Source organism: Mustelus asterias, chromosome 15 (genome assembly GCF_964213995.1).
Source record: "Mustelus asterias chromosome 15, sMusAst1.hap1.1, whole genome shotgun sequence".
Classification (NCBI taxonomy): Eukaryota; Metazoa; Chordata; class Chondrichthyes; order Carcharhiniformes; family Triakidae; genus Mustelus; species Mustelus asterias.
Window position 1 is genome coordinate 14,576,464 of NC_135815.1, and position 13,284 is coordinate 14,589,747.

The window sequence follows — 13,284 nt, forward strand, 5'->3', positions numbered from 1 at the left end:
CAAGTCTTGCCCAGAAGTATTTTCCATGATAGAGACAAGGGATCCAAGAGAGATCAGATATCTCTGCAAGATAAAACAAACAAATTAGAATATTATTGGAATTGAGGCTACTCCCTGTGGTAATGAATAGTGTAGAATTTACCCATTACGTTTTATTGCATTGGGAACCTGATGCTGCTGTATTGTTGACAATGACAGTTGCACATAAATGGTTCAGGAAATTCTATTTTCAGTCACTTTACATGATCACCTTGAATGGGAAGATACAAAGGCCCCAAAGGTTGTTTTCCTATTTTAAACCAGAAGTTGTTGCAATCCTAATAGAGACCGATAACTTTTAAAAAGATTTGAAATTCCAGTGTCTGACTGACTAGAAGGGATCACACAGGATTCCAAATCATACTGTAACAACCAAGCTAAAAGCAATGTTTGACGAAACACTATTTGAGTAGGGCAATCCGTACTCTAACGTACAGAAATGTTACCTCTTAACTTTTAAAACAACCAAAAATCCCCCTCCATGGTTATAATATACTCTGTCCGTTAAGTGTTCTCTAGGAACCAGTTCAAAGCAATTCTGATGGCTTGAAAACAAAATTGGAGGCAAGCAAAAAGACTTGTGGGCTGAGTCCCCATGTTCCCCCCAACACATCCAATTTTCAACAGATCCTATTCTTGCCGGTAAGGACAAGGGGCTGGGGTGGGGGATTTGGGGGGTGTGATTCACAAATGAGCACAACTCAAACTCAACAGGGCCATTTGAACATGGTGCTGAGTTCAAACATTCAATTTTCACAGTAGCAAAGGCCTTACCTGCAGTCTGAGAGTCACAAACTTTTAGAGTAGATGTAGATGTTTGTGAAGGGAGTACAGGGTCTGTAGAACTGTAAAACCAGAGTTTTTATCCGGCATATCTTTCTGGCACAGCACTGTCGTGGTGCCCTGTTTTCATTCCTTTCTAAAATAACCCGTACTTTAAAAAAATACCTTATTCATAAAATTTGGAAAAGTGCATTGCATAATCATTCAAATTAGGCATTATAAAAAGTGCAGTATAGTCAATTTCTCTCAGTACAGTATGTGGCACTCAGATGCCTTGCTACAGTTGCCAGTTATATTTATAATATAAATAATAATATAAATAATATAATATAAAGGGGTGGCACGGTAGCACAGTGGTTAGCACTGCTGCTTCACAGCTCCAGGGACCTGGGTTCGATTCCCGGCTTGGGTCACTGTCTGTGTGGAGTTTGCACATTCTCCTCGTGTCTGCGTGGGTTTCCTCCAGGTGCTCCGGTTTCCTCCCACAGTCCAAAGATGTGTGGGTTAGGTTGATTGGCCATGCAAAAATTGCCCCTTTAGTGTTTTGAGATGCGTAGGTTAGAGGGATTAGAGGGTACAATATGTAGGGATGTGGGAGTAGGGCCTGGGTGGGATTGTGGTCGGTGCAGACTCGATGGGCCGAATGACCTCTTTCTGTACTGTAGGGTTTCTATGATTCTAATATACATTTTGTGTAAAATATTTTCAAAATATTGCATACAAAATAACCCCCACAGAGTTAACATTCCTGGTTACTATCCAGTGACACACAGGCTGGAAAGTAAGTGTGAATGAATGCCTGGTGAAAACAGATGCCCTTTAAGGTAAAATAAGCTGCAGACAGTCAATATCGCCCGTGGAAAATGGACTGTCAGGCAATGTTTTGCCAGCAATATGGGAGTGTCCCTCTGAAGGTGCAGGTGTTTTACATGAGAAATAGTGAAAAATATAGAAGAAAAAAAGGGATGTTTTTTGATGGGATTCTGAAAACTATGGTGCAATAAATGAATATGTATTCTTCAGTAATGAAATTCATGTCCAACTAAGCTGTTTTTGGTATGTCAGTTGAGGGACGAACATTCACCAGGGAGCCAGAGGAACTTTCTGCCCTTTTAATCGTGCCTCGGGATCCTTGTCCACCTGAGCCACTAAAAACATCCTTCAATTTAAAGTCTCAACTAAAGAATGAGGTTTTGAATAATGTACCATTCCCCTGTGTTAATTCTAGCGTGTGAATCATGGCATGGGATATGAATCCCCAGTCTTCTGAATCAGTAATATGAGTGCTACCGACTAATTTAATTTTGAATGGTTTAGCATTCTAGAAGTTTTTAGATAGATTTTTTCTTGTAGTTATTATTGTAATATCACTTGGGCACATTAACTTGCACTGTAACTAGTTAATTATGCTGCACAATTTTCCAAGCTGACAATTAATGTTGATCAGCCAGTATTTCCAGTTGCTTGTTGCGTGGATTTTTAATATTGTGAAATGTACTATAAACATGCTTTTGCTAAGATCTCTTTGTGTAAATGAAAATAAATCATATTGTTCTACTCTAGCTTGCAGCAGAAATTGCTTAGAATTATGCTGAGAATGTCTGAAACACAGACTAGAGATGAATGTTTTTATTACAATTCAAATACACTTATCCAATGTTACATGAATGAGCAAGAGCCCATCTTTTGATGATGATGCATGAAAGTAGCGCTGAGAACTTTTGTATATGCTTTTAGGCAGAAAATTGCCTTTGTTGAACTGGTCCATTATAATGCTACAAACCCCGCCCTGTCTCCTCACAGTCCCCCATTGTACATTCCAGACAGCAAGTTTCTCATGAACTATAGGCGGCATTAGAAATGTGCCATACAGGAATTATATTTGCAAATCATTATCCCTATAAATCAACTTTCTGACTAATGAACAATGTTAGCGTAGTTTTTGAGGTCAATTGTAGCATCTCCGCCACTGCTCTGACATTTATGGCTCAGTACCACAATATTCAGTGCATTTATCCATTAGGGGAGCCTGTGGGGGGGGGAAAAAATGGAACAGAAAAACAATGATGTTTATCAGGCTCCTTCAGAGTAATTGTGAATGTACGTAAATAAGAAATTGTAGTGGAATTTGAAGAGGGATAAATTGCATTAAATCCTGGAATTCCCCCTCCTTTAACAACGCTGTGGGTGTACCTACACCTCGGGGACTGCAGCGGTTCAAGGATGCAGCTCACCACCACTATCTGAAGGGCAACTAGGGATAGGCAATAAATGCAGGCTTACCCAGCAATACCCGTAAATGAAAACTGCTGATTGAGATAATCCAAGGCATTGCTCATATTTCAGTGTGTGAATTAACATTTCTGATAGTGTTTGGACACATTTGAGAAATCTCATAGCTTTTACACACTGCTATTCCACTTTTGAAATGTATTGCTTCATTAAACAATTTAGCATCCAAATGTGAACTCTTAAAAATCTCCAGTGCTGAACAATATGACTATTTAAGGTGCTTTTGGTGTTGTGGTTTCAATTGTTCTTGTTGATCCATGGTAGTTTTTGTCACTGTCAGCAATCCTTATCAGCAGTTCAGCTATTATTCTGCAACACCTTGATAATATAGCTTTGATGTTGAAAGTGCTGGAATTTAATATTCAACATTTCCATTGCAGCAAGCATCAGAGAATTTTAAATGCCCTTAGGGTCTAGTTAAGCTTAGTGAAGAAAGCAGTATGTGGATATCTTTCTCCTATTTGTAATATTTAACATATTAATACAGATACATTATATATGTGTAATAATCTGATACGTCTGTAATTATCTTGTTGTGCCTGTGAAACATTTCCTTACTACCTACTATTTGCTGCCTTGGGTAACACTTTATTTTTCAAACATACCCAACGTGCATGGATATAACCTTACAGTGGAAGTCATCCAAAAAAGGTATTGCTGTTGGGACTCCATTCTCTGGCTCCTAACTGACCTGACTGTGACTTATGGTCTCGTCCTTGTCATTCCTGAACTGTCCATCTCCTGATGTCCCTGTCACTTGAATCAATGGTCACCCATCCTTTAATATGCTTGGCTTTCACTAGACTTAACTTTTGGCATGCCTTCCCACTGCTTCCCTGGAAATAAGGCAGCAAACTATTGTCCCTGTGTCACCTATGGCTCTGTAGCAGCCTTAAATCAGAACACATATGCTCCAGAGATGCGAGCTCGCAATTTGTATATGTACGAACATACAAATTAGGATAAGGAGTAGGGCCACTCTGCTTTTTGAGCCTGCTCCGTCATTCAATAACAGCATGGCAATCTGATTGTAACCTCAACCCCACATTCCTGCCTACCTCCAATAGCCTTTTGAAAAAGACTCTTCTTCCACTGCCTTTTGAGGAAGAGAGTTCCAAAGACGACCCTCTGAAAGAGATTATTTCTCCTCATTTGTCTTAAATGAGAAGCCCCTTATTTTTAAACGGTGGCCCCTAATTCTAGATTCTCCCACAAGAGGAAACATCCTCTCCACATTTACCTTGTCAAGACCCCTTGGAATTTTATATGTTTTAATCAAATTGTGCTTCGTACTCTTCTAAACTCCAGGGAATACAAGACTAGCCTGTCCAATTTTAGTTCCTAAAACACCTGTCCATTCCTGGTGTTAGTCTAGTAAATCTTCTCTGAACTGCTCCTCACACATTTGCATCTTTCCTTTAAAATAAGGACACCAGTACTGTACTCAGTACCCCAGATGTGGTCCTACCAATGCCCTGTACAACTGGAGCATAACCTCCTTACTTTTGTAATAAATTCTCTTCACATTAAACAATAACATTTTATTGGCTTTCCCAAATTCTTGCTGTACCTGCATATTAGCCTTTTCTGGTTTATGCGCTAGGACACCCAGATCCTTCTAAATATCAGACCCCAATCTCTCAGCATTTAGATAAAAAGTTTATCTTTTATTGTTCCTGTCAAAATGGAACATTTTACATTTTCCAAAATTATACTCCAGTTGCCAGATCTTTGCCCACTCTCACTTAACCTATCTAACCTTTGAAGCCTCCTTATGTCCACTTCACAATTTACTTTCCTACCTTTGTGTTAGCAAATTTCGCAACCATAGCTTTAGTTCCATCATTCAAGTAATTTATATAAATTGTAAAAAGTTGAAGTACCAGTACTGATCCATGTGGCACATCACTCATTAAATCCTACCAACCAGAAAAAGACCCATTTTTGCCAGCTCTGTTTTCTGTTAGTTAGCCAGTCTTCCATCCATGCCAATATGTTACTTCCTACACCATTGTTATGTTCGTTTTTCACGAGACTCTTCCGTCCTTGATACAAAGGCAAACACCAACCGTTGTCAGAATCAAAGTTCTTTATTTGTCCTACATATGTAGGCTGCCTAACCTTTGCTACTCAACTTCCACTCAGTGCTGGAAGTCAGTTAGCAAAAAGCGCCCCGAGTAACAAGGCTGAGCCCTTTTACTATTTTGTTTCACTATTGCATCAGGTAGATGTGATTTCAAACGAGACTTAAGCACACACCACCCGATTCAATCAAAAACGAGTAGTTACAGGAATTGCTGCATAAGAAAGGACATTCTATTCAAATACGCATTTACTAGTAACAACCCCCACCCATCAGAACATAAGCATGATGTCTTTAAGATACGCTATTTGTTAGCGCAAAAGAGAACATTGTCAAGTACTTAGCTAAACTCGCATCCCAGCGTGCCCAGCAAGCTGGAGCCTGTGGTTATCTTGTTTTGTCAGTTTGCACCCATGAGCTGTTTCTCTGCCGTTCTTGCAAGCCCAGTAGTTCACCTTGCCCTCTACAGTGGATATTAGCTCTTTAATATCTCACCGTGAGCTTTTATTTTCCACAATAACCTTTGATGTGGCACCTTATCAAATGCCTTCTAGAAGTCTAAACACAGTACATCAACAGGTTTCCTTTTATCCACAGCACATGTACCTTTAAAGAATTGTCATTTAGGCTGTCATTTCAATGCAATACACAGGGAATATTGCAGTGTTGGAGGTGTGGACAACAAATAAAATAAAAGTAATGTTTATTTATTAGTCACAAGTAGGCTTACATTCACACTGCAATGAAGTTACTGTGAAAATTTAACCAAGCTCCAGGCTGCCCTCTCAGACAAATGTAAAACATCTCATGGGGTCTGCTGCCACTCTGCCTGAGATCAGTGAGGGGGAAGGGGGGGGGTGTCCGCTGCCACTCTGCCTGTGATCAGTGAGGGGGAAGGGGGGCCCACAATCGGTCTGGGTGGCGGAGAGGGTGGGAGCGATGTGGCATGATGCGCATTCTATCACTTTTTCTGCACATGCGCAGTTGGAGGCGCCGGTTGGAACTGCAGGATTTCAGGTGGGTTAAGCCCCGCCCACGGGCTTGTGCGGCGTGATTCAGAATCGCTGATATTTTTGCAGGCAGAGTGTGTATGGTGGGGGGGCGGGGGGGGTGCCTGAGAACAGGTCTAAAGTCGGAAACACTCCCAGTTTCAAGTTCGCCCATCACTTAGAATCAAAATGGTAAAATAGGGTCCAAATTATGGCAAAGCCATTTGCTTACCAAATAAGCTTGGGGGGGCATTGATTTAGCTTTTCAAAACACATGGGATCAAGATTCCAGATAAATGTTTGAAATTCTGTTGCTGTGCTAGATTTGAAATAGCTGGATCACTCTCTGCTGGAAGGTCCCAGCTCTGCCCCATTCACATCTTTCTCAACCTGCAGGTGTAAAATCTGACTTTTAACAATTGTAAATCTCTACCACAACACCCATCACTTCCCATTAGAAAGGAGAGCAGAAACTGGTGGAGAAAGAAGCAGAGGAGCATTGTTGCTTAAAAATAAAGATAAGAGAAGACGGGTACAAAAGTGGAAGCGATGGTCAATAGGAAAGTATTAAAAATAGAAAACAACCAAAAGAGAAACTGCATTCTCCAATGTTCAATTCCAGTGATTTTGCAGACACCAGTTTTGGTTAAGGATGGCACAGTGGTTAGCACTGTGGCCTCACAACTCCAGGGACCCAGGTTCAATTTCGGCCTTGGGTGACTGTGTGGAGTTTGCGCCTTCTCCTTGTGTCTGCGTGGGTTTCCTCTGGGTGCTCCGGTTTCCTCCCCCAGCCCAAAGATGTGCAGGTTAGGTGGATTGGCCATGCTAAATTGTCCCATAGTGTCCCAAGATGTATTGATTTAGATGGATTAGCCATGGTAAATGTTTGTGGTTATAGTGTCAGAAAGTCAGTGCAGACTCAATGGACTGTATGGCCTCTCCTGCACTGCAGGGATTCTATGATTTTATGAATTTTAATATTGAAATTGGATAACAAATTTAGCATTTCAATTGAAGAATGCAAATTTACAATGAAAATGATTGTCTACCAATCAAAAAGTTTGAAAAATTTGAAAAAAGTTGTGTTGAATTGCAACTTCCTTTGCTTTTCAAATTCCTTTTCTTCATATAGTACCAAGCCTAAAGCTCCTTTATAAGTGAGTAAAGACTTAAAAGGAGATGACAAGAAAGCCGATTGGGAAAATATATCAGATGTTGAATGATGATAGAGAAAAGAACAAAAATTAGAACAGTAGAAAAATATGGAAGAAGAAAGAAGTCTGAATCACCAGTCGGTTCCTGTGGCTTGTCAGTGTGAAGGGATAGTTCGGCTGACCACATTGAATGGAGGGCTGAAGTCCTTGGGGATGATTTAAGCCTTCAAGGTGACCAAGGTGGAGTCTTAAGCTGCAATGTTGAGTTTGCCTCCATTTAGCACAAAACTTGGTAAAGGAGTTGAAATCGGTGCTAGAAACAGCCTCCCAGTGGCTTGTTAAACAGCTGATTGCTACTTAAGATGTCTGCAAGCACTCATTAAAGAAGCTTTGGTGCCAGCATTTCAACTCATTTATGCTTGTTAGACATCGATTATTTATCTATAACTTACTGTTCACAATTTGATTATTTTGAGAGTGCTATCATTCACTACCCTGCATAAATCCTTCAGTTGCTCCATGCAACTGGGATAATGCTATTTGTAGCATTGCAGTCTGGTTGGAATAGAAAGATTTATACTCTAGAAACCAGTTGTCACTTTGACCACCCCAGTGAGTGCTTAGAAGTATGATACTATGTTGACATACAATAAGTACTAGTGAGACAATGAGTTATTGTGTTACGTTAGTTGTTTTTTCTGCCTGTAGGTGATTTGCTTGTGCTAATCTTTGGTTCTGTTTTCAGCGTTGCAATGTCCACTTTGAACTGATTTTGCTAAACTGTAATTCCTTTGTCAAAATTTGACTATCCAAACAATATTATGAGCTTTTGATTAAATGGTTTTCTTCCTTCATCCCTTTTTCATACAGCATTCCTGAGTGGAGGAGGCTTTGTAAGGAAAGCTATGCCAGGGTTGCGCAGATGTTTATTTTTTTTGTGGAAAATTATGTTGTTTTGCCTGGTCTCTCTTACTACAGCACCTGACCAAATGAGCAGTGTGACTGCACGTCCAGGTTATGCTGCTCCTCAGTGCCTGTTTGAGACAGTTGTATGAATATGGTAGAAAGTGCAAAGGCAGCGTTAAAGTTTAAATTTAACATTAGATGCGCTCTCAACATGGATGTTTACTTGTTTGAGATATTGTTGCATTGGTTTTGCGTTCATATTATTTGCTTAAGGCAAAATTGAATTTCTGCCAGATTGTAAACAGTCACTTACCTCATTGACATTCTGTTGATGCATCTGTTTTCTCTCCAGGATTTGGAATGCACTGACCGATAACTATGGTAATGTAATGGCTGTGGACTGGAAGACATCCCACACTCGTGCTTTGCACCTGCCAACACTGAACCTGTCAGAAAAGACAGTGAGTGATTCACCATTACTGACTCGAACATCACTGAATTTGCAAATTTTGGTTTCTGCTTTAAAAAATCAGCTTATCAGTTGTATGAAACTGTCTGGCAATGTGATCTTTATGGATTACTCTATATGATTTATAAATAATAGAATTGTATTTCTAAGCCTAATCTTTTGGGAATCAGTGATTAAGGACCACAGAAACAGTTTGCTGCTGTAAAAAAGATGTAAATTTATGATCCTTTTTATATTGGTCTTTTCATTCAGAATTTGTCAGCTATGTGGCCTTCAATCTACTTTGCAGCAGACCTGTAACCAGACAAAACAGTGTAAACTCTTCCAGAATTCAAATGAAAAGACCACAAATATAAAAACAGCATTATAACCTTGTTCAGGCATTGCACATGGTGTAGCCAGATCAATTTCTGTTTGCAGTTTTGGTCTCCATATTTAAGGAAGGATATACTTGCATTTGACTATAGCACAAGTTCACTAAATTGTTTGCTTGGATGAGGGTTTATCTTGAGATGAAAGGCTGAGTACATTGAGCCTATATTTAGAAGAATGAGAGGTGATCTCATTGAAACATACAAGCTTCTGAGGGGGTGTGATAGGGTAGGTGTTGAGAGATTGTTTCCGCTGGTCAGGGAATCTAAAACTTGGGGGCAGAGTCTTTGGACTGAGGTGAGAAGAAATTACTTCACTCAGAGGATTGTTAACCCAGAGGGTTGTGTTTCTCCATCATTGAATACATTTAAGGCTGGGACAGATTTTCATTCCGTCAGGAAATCAAGGGATATGGGGAGCGGGTGAGAAAGTGGAGTTGAAATCTAAGATCAGCCCAGATGAATAGGGTATATTACAGTTGACTTCTGATGTAGGATCATTTTTTTGACTTAACATTGTCGCTGAATATGAATCTGTTCTCACATGACATCTAAACGTGTACCTCCCAAACGACACCTTCAAGTGTGTTCAGGCCAATTGGACTACCCTACTTGTGTAGTAAAGGCAGTGTCAGTAATCCCAGTACCAGACAGATCAGGCAAAAGCAAGACAGAGAGCAAGGGAAGTCCAGATTAAACTGCATTTATTTCAATGCAAGGCAGATGAACTCAGGGCATGGATGGGTACGTGGGACTGGGATATTATAGTAATTACTGAAACATGGCTAAGAGAGGGACAGGACTGGCAGCTCAATGTTCCAGGGTACAGATGCGATAGAAAAGATAGAACAGGAGGTAAGAGAGGAGGGGGAGTTGCACTTTTGATTAGGGAAAGCATCACAGCCGTACTGAGAGGGGATATATCCGAGGGTTCGGCCACTGAGTCTATATGGGTAGAACTGAGAAATAAGAAGGGGGAAATCACTTTGATAGGGTTGTACTAAAGGCCCCCAAATAGTCGGTGGGAAATTGAGGAGCAAATATGTAGGGAGATTACAGATAGCTCCAAGAAAAATAGGGTGGTAATAGTCAGAGATTTTAACTTTCCCAACATTGATGCGAAGTGATGCATTTTGGAAGAAATAATGTAGGGAGGAGTTATACAATAAATGGCAGAGTCATCAGGAGTATAGAAACACAGAGGGACCTAGGTGTGCAAGTCCACAAATCCTTGAAGGTGGCAACACAGGTGGAGAAGGTGGTGAAGAAGGCATATGGTATGCTTGCCTTTATCGGACGGGGTATAGAGTATAAAAGCTGGAGTCTGATGATGCAGCTGTATAGAACGCTGGTTAGGCCACATTTGGAGTACTGCGTTCAGTTCTGATCGCCGCACTACCAGAAGGACGTGGAGGCGTTAGAGAGAGTGCAGAGAAGGTTTACCAGGATGTTGCCTGGTATGGAGGGTCTTAGCTATGAGGAGAGATTGGGTAGACTGGGGTTGTTCTCCCTGGAAAGACAGAGAATGAGGGGAGATCTAATAGAGGTGTACAAGGTTATGAAGGGGATAGATAGGGTGAACGGTGGGAAGCTTTTTCCCAGATCAGAAGTGACGTTCACGAGGGGTCATGGGCTCAAGGTGAGAGGGGTGAAGTATAACTCGGATATTAGAGGGATGTTTTTCTCACAGGGTGGTGGGGGCCTGGAATGCGCTGCCAGGTAGGGTGGTGGAGGCAGGCACGCTGACATCGTTTAAGACTTACCTGGATAGTCACATGAGCAGCCTGGGAATGGAGGGATACAAACGATTGGTCTAGTTGGACCAAGGAGCGGCACAGGCTTGGAGGGCCGAAGGGCCTGTTTCCTGTGCTGTACTGTTCTTTGTTCTTTCTTTGTTCTTTATTGACTGGGACTGCCATAGTATTAGAGGGTTGGATGGAGAGAAATTTGTTGAATGTATTCAGGAGGAATTTCTCATTCAGTATGTGGATAGCCCAACTAGAGAGGGGGCAAAGCTTGACCTCTTGGGAAATATGGAAGGGTGGGTGACAGAAGTGTTAGTGAGGGATCACTTTGGGACCAGTGACCATAATTCTATAAGTTTTAAGATCGCTATGGAGAATGATAGGTCTGGCCCAAAAGTTAAAATTCTAAATTGGGGCAAGGCCAATTTTGATGGTATCAGGCAGGAACTTTCAAACGTTAATTGGGGGAGTCTGTGGGAAGACAAAGGGACGTCTGGTAAGTGGCATGCTTTCAAAAGTGTTAACCAGAGTTCAGTGTAAACACATTCCTCTCAGAGTGAAGGGCAAGGTTGGTAGAAGCAGGGAATCCTGGATGACTCAGGATATTGAGGCCCTGGTCAAGAAGAAGAAAGAGGCACATGACATGCATAGGCAGTTGAGATCAAGTGAATCCCTTGAAGAGTATAGGGGGTATAGGAGTAGAGTTAAGAGAGAAATCAGGAGGGCACGAGATTGTTTTGGCAGATAAGGCAAAGGAGAATCCAAAGAGCTTCTACAAATAAAGGGCAAAAGAGTAACAAGGGAGAGAATAGGGCCTCTTAAGGATCGACAAGGTCATCTATGTGCAGATCCACAAGAGATGAGTGAGATCCTAAATGAATATTCCTCATCAGTATTTACTGTTGAGAAAAGCATGGATGTTAGGGAATTTGGGGAAATAAATAGTGATGTCTTGAGGAGTGTACATATTACAGAGAAGGAGGTGCTGAAAGTCTTAAAGCACATCAAGGTCGATAAATCCCTGGGACCTGATGAAGTGTATCCCAGGACATTGTGGGAGGCTAGGGAGGAAATTGCGGGTCCCCTAGCCGAGATATTTGAATCATCGATAGTCACGGGTGAGGTGCCTGAAGATTGGAGAGTGGCAAATGTTGTGCCTTTGTTTAAAAAGGGATGCAGGGAAAAGCCTGGGAACTGCAGGCCAGTGAGTCTCACATCTGTGGTGGGCAAATTGTTGGAAGGTATTTTGAAAGACAGGATCTACAGCATTTAGAGACGCAAGTACTGATTAGGGACAGTCAGCATGGCTTTGTGAGTGGAAAATCATGTCTCACAAATTTAATTGATTTTTTTGAAGGGGTAACCAAGAAGGTAGATGAGGGCAGTGCAGTTGATGTTGTCTACATGGACTTTAGCAAGGCCTTTGACAAGTAACCACATGGTAGGTTGTTGCATAAAGTTAAATCTCACGGGATCCAGGGTGAGGTATCTAAATGGATACAAAATTGGCTTCTTGACAGAAGCCAGAGGGTGGTTGTAGAGACTTGTTTTTCAAACTGGAGGCCTGTGACCAGCGGTGTGCCTCAAGGATCAGTGCTGAGTCCACTGTTATTTGTCATTTATATTAATGATTTGGATGAGAATATAGGAGGCATGGTTAGTATGTTTGCAGATGACACTAAGATTGGTGGCATAGTGGACAGTGAAGAAAGTTATCTCCAATTGCAACGGGATCTTGATCAATTGGGTCAGTGGGCTGACGAATGGCAGATGGAGTTTAATTTAGACAAATGTGAGGTGATGCATTTTGGTAGATTGAACCAGGGCAGGACTTACTCAGTTAATGGTAGGGCGTTGGGGAGAGTTACAGAACAAAGAGATCTAGGGGTACATGTTCATAGCTCCTTGAAAGTGGAGTCACAGGTGGACAGAGTGGTGAAGAAGGCATTCGGCATGCTTGGTTTCATCGGTCAGAACATTGAATACAGGAGTTGGGAGGTCCTGTTGAAGTTGTATAAGACATTGATAAGGCCACACTTGAAATACTGTGTGCAATTCTGATCACTATTATAGAAAGGATGTTATTAAACTAGAAAGAGTGCAGAAAAGATTTACTAGGATGCTACCGGGACTTGATGGATTGAGTTATAAGCAGAGGCTGGATAGACTGGGACTTGTTTCTCTGGAGCTTAGGAGGCTGGGGGGTGATCTTATAGAGGTCTATAAAATAATGAGGGGCACAGCTCAGCTAGACAGTCAATATCTTTTCCCAAAGGTTTAAGGTGAGAGGGGAGAGATACAAAAGTGTCCAGAGGGGCAATTTTTTCACAGAGGGTGGTGAGTGTCTGGAACAAGCTGCCAGAGGTGGTATTAGAGGCGGGTACAATTTTATCTTTTAAAAAGCATTTAGATAGTTACATGGATATGATGGGTATAGAGGGATATGGGCCAAA

The 13,284-nt window shown here is 41.3% G+C and overlaps 1 protein-coding gene across 1 annotated transcript in view; it reads left to right on the forward strand.

The window, feature by feature from the left end:
* Positions 1 to 13,284, forward strand: part of fez2b (fasciculation and elongation protein zeta 2b) — a 76,608-nt gene that overhangs the window by 464 nt on the left and 62,860 nt on the right. Inside the window, exon 2 of the mRNA XM_078230646.1 lies at positions 8,599 to 8,707. Coding sequence (XP_078086772.1) covers positions 8,599 to 8,707 — 109 coding nt within the window. The remainder of the gene's footprint in view (positions 1 to 8,598; positions 8,708 to 13,284) is intronic.